Raw genomic sequence first — 12,987 nt, 5'->3', positions numbered from 1 at the left:
CATAATTTCAACAGAAATTTATGAGGTAATGCTATATTTCTTTTTCTTTTCTTCAAAAGAATACAGGTCTTGAGGGGATATTTGGACTTTTATAAGAACATCTGAAAAAGGAAATGGTGACTTTGATTTTACTTTGTGCTTATTACATTCTAATTGGGAGCTGGTCTGCACATGTACGCTGTACATGTAATTTACTTAAAAGTTACAGTGGGTTGCGAAAACATTCACCCTCTTGGCATTTTTCATAATTTTGTTGCCCTACAACCTGGAATTAAAATAGAGTTTTGGGGGGGGGTTGTATCATTTGATTTACACAACATGCCTATCACTTTGAAGATGCAAAATATGTTTTTATTGTGAAACAAACAAGAAATAAGACAAAAAAACAGAAAACTTGAGCGCGCATAACTATTCACCACCCAAAGTTAATACTTTGTAGAGCCACGTTTTGCAGCAATTACAGCTGCATGTCTCTTGGGGTATGTCTCTATGAGCTTGGCACATCTATCCACTGGGATGTTTGCCCATTCTTCAAGGCAAAACTGCTCCAGCTCCTTGAAGTTGGATGGGTTCCACTGGGGTACAGCAATCTTTAAGTCATACCACAGATTCTCAATCAGATTGAGGTCTGGGCTTTGACTATGCCATTCCAAGACATTTAAGTGTTCCCCCTTAAACCATTTGAGTGTTGCTTTAGCAGTATGCCTAGGGTCAATGTTCTGCTGGAAGGTGAACCTTCATCCCAGTCTAAAATCTCTGGAAGACAGAAACAGGTTTCCCCTCAAGAATTTCCCTGTATTTAGTGCCATCCATCATTCCTTCAATTCTGACCAGTTTCCCAGTCCCTGCCGATGAAAAAAATCCCCACAGCATGATGCTGCCAGCCCAGAGCCTCCAGCGGCGGCCTGCAGCCCAGAACCTCCAGCAATGATCTACAGTCTGGTTCTTTCGACGACGATCCACGGTCAGGTGGTAAGAAAGCAGAAAGATCAGCAGGTGGAGCGGGGAGTATGCCCCGAATTAGAGCCGCCACCTCTGCTGAAATTTAAGGTTATGTGGACTACATTTGAGCCGCCATAGACAATTGTCACCCTCCCTACCCTACCCTCCCTTTTGTTTTGTGGTTTCTTTTGTTTTAGGTGCATTCGTAGTCTGCACCTTTGGGGGGAGGGTACTGTCACGTCCTGACCATAGTACGATGTGATTTTCTATGGTAGAGTAGGTCAGGGCGTGACAGGGGGTGTTTTGTGTTTTTCTATGTTTTCTATTTCTATGTTTAAGTTCTAATTTTTCTATTTCTATGTTGTTGTTTTTTGGGTTGATCTCCAATTGGAGGCAGCTGGTCCTCGTTACCTCTGATTGGAGATCATATTTTAGTAGGGGTTTTTCTACCTGGGTTTTGTGGGTGATTATATTTTGAGTAGTGTTTGTTTCTCTCTGCGTCATGGTTTGTTGTTTTTGTCAATTCAGTTATTTATGTTTTGCAAAGTTTCACGGATTTAATCAAATGTGGAACTACAACCATGCTGCACTTTGGTCCGCTCCTTTTGACAGCCGTGACAGTTTGTTTGGTGGTGCCCCTTGCTTAGTGGTGTTGCAGACTCTGGGGCCTTTCAGAACAGGTGTATATTTACTGAGATCATGTGACAGATCATGTGACACTTAAATAAAATCCACCTGTGTGCAATCTAACTAATTATGTGACTTCTGAAGGTAATTGGTTGCAACAGATCTTATTTAGGAGCTTCACAGCAAAGGAGATGACTTTTCTTTTCTTTTTTTTATAATTTTTTTAAACAATTTAGTTTTTCCATTTCACTTCAACAATTTAAACTATTTTGTGTATGTCCATTACATTAAATCCAAATAAAAATATATTTAAATTACAGGTTGTAATGCCACAAAATAGAAAAAATGCCAAGGGGGATGAATACTTTTGCAAGGCGCTGTAATTAGTTAATTAACCACATGTAGATACCTTGTCACAATGAACTATAATTAACCACAATAACAAGCTATTTCTAATGAACACACAATGTAGTAGCCACCGATGGTTACCAGTGGCTACCAACTCTGGTCTTGAAGAGCTACAGAGTGTAAAGCAGGGGTATCAAACATACAGCCCCTGGCCCACGAGCCGTTTCAATGTGGCCCGTGGGTGGTTTGACAAAATAAAAAAATAACGTCAATCTATATTTAAATTACTAAAACCAAATCAAAACTGTGTAGAAATTATAGTTGCTCTACATACATTCTCTTCACTCTGTTCAGCTTGCTAGCAATCCCCGAAAAGAAAGCTCAACAGTGAGAGCAAATCAAAAATTTAAAAAAACATAGAAGACTTTTATTAATTGCATATTTTGACAGTGAGCAAATATAACCGAATTTTCAACCATCCGGCCCTCGGTGAAGACAGAATGTGGCCTCCGGGCAAAATTAGTTTGACACCCCTGGTGTGAAGAATTTAACTCCAGCCCAGAACTACACTACCAGTGATGATCTCTACTGAGATAGTGATACAACTTCAACTGTAAGGCCTATACCGGTACCTACCATCGTCCATGATAGCTATGGTGATGCCTCTCCCGGTGTAACCCAGTCCCCAAGCCTCAGCCACATTGAGGTCGAGTCCGGGGGTCCCATCAGCCTGGCCAGTGTTGATCTAATCAGTCACACAAACAATATGGAGACAGGCCATGATGCAGGACACCCAGCCGAGGAGTCATTAGAGAATTACTCAACATGGAGGAAGATAATGGGAAGGAAGGGGGAGGAAGAGATGAGGTGTGGAGGATGTGAGGGAGGGGAAAAAGTAAATGTCACGGATATGGTACTTTGCTGGGAACCTACTGGGGAGGGTTTAATCTGACAAGTGGAATAATGGAAGGCACATGGCCCCGGAAGAAAGGAAAGTCACACTTGCCAGTTTAGGGTAAACATTGGGGGAGGGGGCTGACATGAACGGGGAGATGAGATGGCATGGGCAATATTGACTGCCTAATGAAAAGACATCATCTCCATAGGAGGAGCAGCAGTGAATATGTCTGGGATCAGTGATTAGTGATCAGTGGGTCAAATAACATAATTGAAGCTGATATGAAATGATGAATGATGACTACTCACCAGATACCACTGTTTGCTGAATAAGGGGTCGGTCATTTTGATATAAATTTCATCGATGCTTCTGTAGCCTCGCTTCTGTCGGCCGAAGCCCTCTTGGTCCAACACATTCTTTACCTGTGGAAGGAAATGCAAATATCACACCATGAGCCCTTTATATTGAGAGTCATCTGAATCAATATAGTCAGAATGTATAATACGAATGTACGTCAGTATGTATATTGTAACTGTACAATAAAATTCACTCATAAACACTTACAGAAAGTAATTTGTATAACTGAAGACAGTGTACATTGGAGATAATTTATGCTAATTCGATAGAGAACACATTCAAAGGGAATGTTATTAGTTGGCATAACGTTCTATCTTTTAAATCAAAGCACATTGGTACATTGGCACTATACGTGGGTTTTAAAGTACGTCCCTAATGCCCTCCCACGTCCAGCTGTGTCTCTGGTGTAGGGAGGAGGACGTCACATAAAACAGGCAAATTCTATTTGTCCTAGTCTGAATCATCTAAATAACACAGGGCCTACACCTGGGGCCGTGGGTCCCTACAGTACCACAACACACACACATAGAGACTGTTTCAGATGGTGTCGTAGTAAACAAAATAACATCCCAATTAGCCTGACAAAGTCCTTGTGTTTGTTCACCATCATCAAAGAAACTTTGGGGTGGATCAAAGAGAATTCTGTGCTATGATTTTTACTAAAGAGCTTATTCACAGCTCCAACATGGACCCTTTTGCAAAAACAGGATCAACATCAGAGGGTGTTTTTTTCATGATTTCAAGACTTACAATGGTGTTTCTGAAGTAGAGGTTTGTTAATATGTGGGTTATATAGTCTGATCTAATCAGGATAAACTGACTGTGGACACAAACAGTATTCAACATGAAAGGTAGACATTAATGATCTAGTGAGGGGGCAGTTTGTTTTGCTGGATGCAATGTAATTTAAGCCTGTTTAGCATTTAGTCCCAAAATCCCATTAGGAAATATTTGAACAGTTGTCCTGCCCTGACCAGGGAGAGCCTTTTATTCTCTATGTTGGTTAGGTCAGGGTGTGACTATGGTGGGTTATCTAGGTTGTTTTTTCTATGTTGGCCTGGTATGGTTCCCAATAAGAGGCAGCTGTTTATCGTTGTCTCTGATTGGGGATCATATTTAGGCAGCCATTTCCCCACTGTGTTTTGTGGGATATTATTTTGAGTTAGTGTATGCTGCACCGCTTATGTTACGGTTTGTTGTTTGTTTCCTCTTTTGTTTTTGAAAGTTTCACAATAATAAAAAATGTGTAACTCAGAGCATGCTGCGCCTTGGTCCGTCTCTGGACCCACTCCACCGATCCACGAGCGGAGTGGATACTTCGCCCCGCACCGGAGCCACCACCGATGCTAGATGCCCACCCGGACCCTCCCCTGTAGAGTCAGGTTTTGCGGCCAGAGTACGCACCTTTGGGGGGATACTGTCATGCCCTGACCATAGAGAGCCTTTTATTGTCTATGTTGGTTAGGTCAGGGTGTGACTAGGGTGGTTTATCTAGGTTGTTTTTTCTATGTTGGCCTGGTATGGTTCCCAATCAGAGGCAGCTGTTTATCATTGTCTCTGATTGGGGATCATATTTAGGCAGCCATTTCCCCACTGTGTTTTGTGGGATATTATTTTGAGTTAGTGCATGCTGCACCGCTTAAGTTACGGTTTGTTGCTTGTTTCCTCTTTTGTTTTTGTAAAGTTTCACAATAATAAAAAAGGTGGAACTCAGAGCATGCTGCGCCTTAGTCCGTCTCTACACACGATCGTAACAACAGTCAAGCATTAAAAGCAGAGGTATCTCCACATCTGCAAATGTATTGAAATCCACACGCTTTCGTCTATCATTTACTGTACAGCAAAATGCACAATATCATCATCAGAAAAGTTCAAGTCAATAAAATGGAGGAAGTCTGAAAATATAACCAATATTGTCACAAAAATTTGCAACCTGGCTTAATATTTTATTGGACCTCATCTAACGGATAAAAGCTTTGAATCATCTGCCCTTCTCAGAGACACTGAGGAAGTAAAATTAAGGTAAAGAAAGGTATAGCAATGAAGATGAATCAGACAGCGATCAGAACCAAATCAAGTGCCTGTATAGTAATGCTTTATTCTCTCTACAGCCCTATCTGGAAGTTATTAGAGAGAGAAAATAACCTTGCTCTACTTGTCACCAGCTACTCAAGGGCACTATAATTTAGTTGGAAGGTTTAGAACTCCTTGCTCAGAATGACTGGTACAGTACACAGTGCTGTCTTAAGACGAGCTCTAAAAATGTCTCTCTCCTGCTAACAGCTTATCCGGAGATGGAATTAACATGATTTTACATAATCTCAGGGTACATTTTCATCACAACGCTACTAATGAATTCAAAATCTTTCAATTCCCTTTAAAGACTTGCCTTAAAATATAAAAACTTGCAGCTAGTGGCAAAATGTTGCCCAATAGTGATTCAACCATTGCTAGGTTACCAATTACTATGATTTTATTTTAATAATATTGAATAAACCCACTGTCAGTATTTGTTTTCAACTGCGTGCTTGTTGAAAATAGTCAGATATGGAATGAGAGAAAGTTCCCACAGTGTTTAAATGTGCAAACACACATGGTGGAGAGTGAGTGGACTAGTCATCGTCCGATGTGTTTTACCACCATAGATAAGGGATCAGCCATTAAGCCTGCTCTTTACAAGACTAGAGGACACAAACTCTGCAAAAAAAGAAACGTCCCTTTTTCAGGACCCTGTCTTTCAGAGATAATTCGCAAAAATCCAAATAACTTCACAGATCTTCGTTGTAAAGGGTTTAACCTGTTACATCTAGGGGGCAGTAATTTCACGGCTGGATAAAAAACGTACCCGATTTAATCTGATTATTAGTCCTGCCCAGAAACTGGAATATGCATATAATTATTAGCTTTGGAGAGAAAACACTCCAAAGTTTCTGAAACTGTTTGAATGGTGTCTGTGAGTATAACAGAACTCCTATGGCAGGCAAAAACCTGAGATGCTTCTGTTCAGGAAGTACCCTGTCTGAACATTTCTTGCCCTTCTTTATTATCTCTGTCGTTTACAAAGGATCTCTGCTCTTACGTGACAATTCTCACGTCAACAATGGAGTCTCACAGCCCGGGAAAAACAGGAATGATGTCATTCAAAGCCCTGGCTGAAGCACACGAGAGCAAATGCTGAGTGGTCAGTCAATGGACTAAGCCTTAGGCGCGTGACACGCCCCGCCCCCGGCTTTTGGTTTTTTCCTCAGTTTACAGACAGGCAGATTCCCGGTCGGAATATTATCGCTTCTCTACGAGATAAATTGCATAAATATTGGTTTTAAACAGCGGTTGACATGCTTCGAAGTACGGTAATGGAATATTTCGAAATTTTTTGTCATATTTTGCGTCATGCTCGTGGCCGAGATTTAGCGTTGGGATAGTGTCTAGAACGCACGAACAAAACGTCGCTGTTTGGATATAACGATGGATTATTTGGGACCAAACCTACATTTGTTATTGAAGTAGAAGTCCTGGCAGTGTATTCTGATGAAGAACAAGCAAGGTAAGAACATTTTTCTTATAGGAAATGTGATTTTGGTGAAGGCTACACTGGGTGGGTGTCTAAATAGCTAGCCCTGTAACGCCGGGCTATGTACTTACATTATTGCAAAATGTGCTTCATCCGAAAAGCTATTTTAAAATCGGACATATCGAGTGCATAGAGGAGTTCTGTATCTATAATTCTTAAAATAATTGTTATGCTTTTTGTGAACGTTTATCGTGAGTAATTTAGTAAAATCACCGGAAGTGTTCGGTGGGAATGCTAGTTCTGAACGTCACATGCTAATGTAAAAAGCTGGTTTTTGATATAAATATGAACTTGATTGAACAGACATGCATGTATTGTATAACACAATGTCCTAGGTGTGTCATCTGATGAAGATCATCAAAGGTTAGTGCTGCATTTAGATATGGTTTGGGTTTATGTGACATGATATGCTAGCTTGAAAAATGGCTGTGTGATTATTCCTGGCTGGGTACTCTGCTGACATAATCTAATGTTTTGCTTTCGCTGTAAAGCCTTTTTGAAATCGGACAGTTTGGTTAGATAAAGGAGAGTCTTGTCTTTAAATAGCTGTAACATAGTCATATGTTTGAAAAGTGTAAGTTTTCGGATTTAGAGGAGTTTGAATTTCGCGCCCCGCCCATCATTGGATATTGGAGCAGACGTTCCGCTAGCGGAACGTGTAGATGTAAGAAGTTAAACACTGTTTCCCATGCTTTTTCAATGAACCATAAACAATTAATGAACATGCACCTGTGGAACGGTCGTTAAAAACTCTTGAGGATATCCTACCATAGGGGGCGCCACAGCGCATTTTGGAAAAAATTCGTTCCCATTTTCAACGGCCTACTAATCAAACTCAGAAGCTAGGACATGCATATACTTATTTTATATGGATAGAAAACACCCTAAAGTTTCTGAAACTGTTTGAATGGTGTCTGTGAGTATAACAGAACTCATATGGCAGTCAAAACCCCGAGACCGATTGAAACAGGAAGTGGGATTCTGAATTGTGGACTCGACTTCACAGCCTTCCCTGTAATTCACAACGTGAAAAAGCGTTCATTGAGCACTTTCTAGTGCTTCCACTAGATGTCCCCAGTCTTTACAAAGTGTTTTGAGCCTTCTACTGTCGAAACTCAGTGAAGGAGACGCTGTGGCAATTGGTCACAGTAGGAGGGCCATCAGCATTGTGACGTCGGCGGCCGTGTCTACCCCCACCTTTGGAAACGTTTTGAAACACATTGCAATCGTCCCACTCAAATCTTATTGGCTCTCTTGTTGAAACAGGCCCTGAAGATTAATGTTATACAACGTTTGACATGTTTGAACGAACCTAAAGGAGGGAAAAAAGTTATTTTTCGTAACCTAAGTCCCGCGCCTGGATCAACATTTGGATACAGCCTTCAGACGCGCTAACAACAGCAAGCTAATGGAACATAAAGGATGGACTTTTTCGACCGAAAATACATTTGTCGTGGGCCTGGGATTCCTGGAAGTGCTTTCTGATGAAGACAACTAAAGGTAAGGGATTATTGACAATATTATACAAGATCAGATGTGATGTGCGATTGTTCCAAGATGGCGCCGAGCTAGGTTTTCTAGCTCATTTTCTGAGTATCGCATCCCCTTTTATCTCAAAGTGTGATTACCCTGTAAAGTTAATTTAAAATCTGTTATGACGGGTGTTTTCAAGAGATATTCATCTATAAATCTTAGATTGACAATATAAAATAAAAAAATCGTTTTCGAATAGTAATTTATGAAATTGTAGCACTGTTTCCCGGGACGCATTTTATGGGAAAATAGTTAGCCAACGTCAGACGCCGATGTAAAAGGCTGTTTTTATATAGAAATATGACCTTTATTGAACAAAAGAATGCATGCTGTGTGTAACATGATGTCCTAGGTGTGTCATCTGATGAAGTTTGTAAAAGGTTAGTGCTGCATTTAGCTGTTTTTTGGTTATTTGTGATGCATGTGGTTGGTCGGAAAATTCAAATGATGCTACTTTTACCATGTACTCCTCTAACATAATCTAATGTTGTGCTTTTCCTGTAAAACCTTTTTGAAATCGGACGACGAGCGTCGATTCAAGAGAGGTGTATCTATAAAACGATATGAGACAGTCCTATATTTGAAATTTTTTTTTATTGAATTTCGTTATGCTAATGTCGCTAGGAGTTTTCGCTGGAAAATGATCCCGCTAACGGGATGAGAGGCTCAAGACACTAACAGCTTCCAGACGGTAGGCAATTAAGGTCACAGTTATGAAAACTTAGGAAACTAAAGAGGCCTTTCTACTAACTCTGAAAAACACCAAAAGAAAGGTGCCCAGGGTCCCTGCTCATCTGCGTGAACGTGCCTCAGGCATGCTGCAAGGAGGCATGAGGACTGCAGATGTGGCTAGGGCAATAAATTGCAATGTCCATACTGTGAGACGCCTAAGACAGCGCTACAGGGAGACAGGATGGACAGCTGATCGTTCTCGCAGTGGCAGACCACGTGTAACAACACCTGCACAGGATTGGTACATCTGAACATCACCACTCTGGGACAGGTACAGGATGTTAACAACAACTGCCCGGGTCACACCAGGAACGCACAATCCCTCCATCAGTGCTCAGACTGTCCGCAATAGGCTGAGAGAGGCTGGACTGAGGTCTTGTAGACCTGTTGTAAGGCAGGTCCTCACCAGACATCACCGGCAACAACGTCACCTATGGGCACAAACCCACCGTCGCTGGACCAGACAGGACTGGCAAAAAGTGCTCTTCTCTGACAAGTCGGGGTTTTTTCTCACCAGGGGTGATGGTCGGATTCACGTTTATCATTGAAGAAATGAGCGTTATACCGAGGCCTGTACTCTGGAGCGGGATCGATTTGGAGGTGGAGGGTCCGTCATGGTCTGGGGCGGTGTGTCACAGCATTATCGGACTGAGCTTGCTGTCATCTCAACTCTGTCTGTTGCAGGGAAGACATCCTCCTCCCTCATGTGGTACCCTTCCTGCAGGCTCATCCTGACATGACCCTTCGGCATGACAATGCCACCAGCCATACTGCTCATTCTGTGTGTGATTTCCTGCAAGACAGGAATGTCAGTGTTCTGCCATGGCCAACGAAGAGCCCGGATCTCAATCCCGTTGAGCACGTCTGGGACCTGTTGGATCAGAGGGTGAGGGCTAGGGCCATTCCCCACAGAAATTTCTGGGAACTTGCAGGTGCCTTGGTGGAAGAGTGGGGTAACATCTCACATCAAGAACTGGCAAATCTGGTGTAGTCCATGAGGAGGAGATGCACTGCAGTACTTAATGCAGCTGGTGGCCACACCAGATACTGACTGTTACTTTTGATTTTGACCCCCCCCCCCCCTTTTCAGGGACACATTATTCCATTTCTGTTAGTCACATGTCTGTGGAACTTGTTCAGTTCATGTCTCAGTTGTTGAATCTTATGTTCTAACAAATATTTACACATGTTAATTAAGTTTGCTGAAAATAAATGCATTTGACAGTGAGAGGATGTTTTTTTTTTGCTGAGTTTATTGTTGTCTTTAAAAGGGACCAAGCCCATAGAAAACATATTTCTTCTTTTACTGCCTAAGTACCTGCAACAGATATAGCACTCAGTATGGACCCGTGACAATCCTATGTTACAGAAAAAGGTTTAGCATTTTGTCACAAAAGAATTGCAGTCTCAGACGCATTTTATGTTTTGTATACTGTATACTGTTTCCTTTAGCTACAGTAAACTGTCCAACAGCATAGATGGAAAATAGACTCATGTGTGCTGTATAGCCATTTTATGTAGCCACGCGTAAAGTAACCATCCATCTTCCTTCATCTCTCTCCCTTTCTCCTTCAATTTGCCTATCTCCCTCCATCTTCCTCTCCCCCTCCCTTTATCTTCCTCCATCCCTCCATCAATCCATCAGCGGTTCTTTCCATTACATCACTGGTGTTTCCCTCGAGACAGCCCTCGACCCAGCGTGTCATATCGCCTACTCACATCATCAGACGGAGCCCGCACCCCGCCACCCTCTCCGCTCCCCACCCTCTCTCCACCTGCTCCCTGTTTCAGCTGCATGCTAGAAATGCCACCAACCCAGACATAATTTCAAAGGGCTGTGCTGTACTCCTTCTTTATTTCTCTATCGCTTGCTCCCTCCCTTTCTCTCCCTCTCTAAATCATCTCTATTTCAGAGCACCAAGATACAGCACACGTTCATTCCCTTCAAACATGTTACTCTGTCTCAACAAGGGAGTGGATTTATTTTTTAAATGGCTTGTGATATCAAAGATGGTATAAAGTACAAAGATAGAGTACCTTTTACATTCTAGGTCAGAAATGTAGGCCAATGGATTATAATTGAAAGGTCATATTCACCTAATGGAATGAATGCCATGACATGAAAGGACAGGGAGAGGGATCATGTAAAAATGAAGACTCAAGAAGACGTGTCACAGACCTGTAGTTAACTTGAGGGAAAAGTTGCACTTAACCAGATCTAGAATCGCATTAGCCAACCCCCAACCTTTTCTATTGGAGAGATGGAAAAACATCTAATCCAGAAACTCCTAATCAATACTCTACTTAAGTCAACAAGCCACTTAAAAATATTTTTTGTGGCTGGCTTGCTGGAAGATCAGGATGACTCCTTATGTCTGTTTAAATACATTTTCAGAGGCTCATGAATGCAACTAAATTACACCTACCTGGGTATTTGTTTTCTAATTCAGATGAATGACTATGACCTGAAAAAAATCTAATGTGGTGTTTCATAACACAAGAGTGGAAAAAAGGACAGTTGCTTTCAAAGTAATAGAAAATTGCTTTCAAAGTAATCGAAAGGGATTATATCTGGGTCATACAATCTATTGTGCTAGGAGAAACATACAAAAGACAACAGAAGAACCAGCTAGTAATACTTCAAATGAGATGGAGGCAGCAACAATGTGCAGCTAACCTCTCCCAACACTTCAGAACCAAAAAAATATAAAATCCATAACTGCAGGACCACAAAAGATCATGTCAAGCAGACAGCTGATTAAAACAGAGCATCCCAGATGTAGATCTGCTCGTGTTGGTGCTGATTTATGTCCATTTGCCAGATTAGTGATCTGGAGTGGCTCACATAGCTGAACTTTCTGCTGTGCCACAAAGTCTGTAGCATTAGTAAAAGTCCCCTACAGATGCATTACTTAAAAAACCTCTCTGCACTTAGCAAAAGTGTCATCTGCACTGCTATTTTAGTTATCAGTTAATCTGACTATTCTCTCATTATTGATTTAATTGACTTATTTCAGCAATTTGAGGGATTTCTGTATAGTTGTCTAATGTTGGTGGAGAATATTATACTCCTGAATCACTATGATGAATATAATAGTTTTACTCGAGTGTATTTTTAACAAAGCCGAGTGTTACTTTGAAGTCCAAAGTGTAGGAATACAGGTGAAATCAGTTATTGACACAGACATGCTGGCGTAGTGATTACTTTCAAAAAAGCTATTATTTCAATACCCTCAAAAGTTTGAGCACCCTTTCTGTATAGCCTTGCTCGGTGTATAATACACTGCTCAAAAAAATAAAGGGAACACTAAAATAACACATCCTAGATCTGAATGAATGAAATAATCTTATTAAATACTTTTTTCTTTACATTGTTGAATGTGCTGACAACAAAATCACACAAAAATAATCAATGAATATCCAATTTATCAAGCCATGGAGGTCTGGATTTGGAGTCACACTCAAAATTAAAGTGGAAAACCACACTACAGGCTGATCCAACTTTGATGTAATGTCCTTAAAACAAGTCAAAATGAGGCTCAGTAGTGTGTGTGGCCTCCACGTGCCTGTATGACCTCCCTACAATGCCTGGGCATGCTCCTGATGAGGTGGCGGATGGTCCCCTGAGGGATCTCCTCCCAGACCTGGACTAAAGCATCCGCCAACTCCTGGACAGTCTGTGGTGCAACGTGGCGTTGGTGGATGGAGCGAGACATGATGTCCCAGATGTGCTCAATTGGATTCAGGTCTGGGGAACGGGCGGGCCAGTCCATAGCATCAATGCCTTCCTCTTGCAGGAACTGCTGACACACTCCAGCCACATGAGGTCTAGCATTGTCTTGCATTAGGAGGAACCCAGGGCCAACCGCACCAGCATATGGTCTCACAAGGGGTCTGAGGATCTCATCTCGGTACCTAATGGCAGTCAGGCTACCTCTGGCGAGCACATGGAGGGCTGTGCGGCCCCCCAAAGAAATGC

The 12,987-nt window shown here is 41.7% G+C and overlaps 1 protein-coding gene across 2 annotated transcripts in view; it reads right to left on the bottom strand.

The window, feature by feature from the left end:
- LOC115153213 (neuroendocrine convertase 2-like) overlaps positions 1 to 12,987 on the bottom strand; it is a 94,345-nt gene that overhangs the window by 51,413 nt on the left and 29,945 nt on the right. For both annotated transcript variants that reach the window (XM_029698413.1, XM_029698412.1), the window contains exons 3-4: positions 3,124 to 3,237; positions 2,554 to 2,662 (exon numbers count right to left, since the gene is read on the bottom strand). In XM_029698413.1, coding sequence (XP_029554273.1) covers positions 2,554 to 2,662; positions 3,124 to 3,237 — 223 coding nt within the window. The remainder of the gene's footprint in view (positions 1 to 2,553; positions 2,663 to 3,123; positions 3,238 to 12,987) is intronic.

Source organism: Salmo trutta, chromosome 18 (assembly GCF_901001165.1).
Source record: "Salmo trutta chromosome 18, fSalTru1.1, whole genome shotgun sequence".
In the NCBI taxonomy this organism is placed as follows: Eukaryota; Metazoa; Chordata; class Actinopteri; order Salmoniformes; family Salmonidae; genus Salmo; species Salmo trutta.
This window is presented reverse-complemented; position numbering and strand designations above follow the sequence as displayed.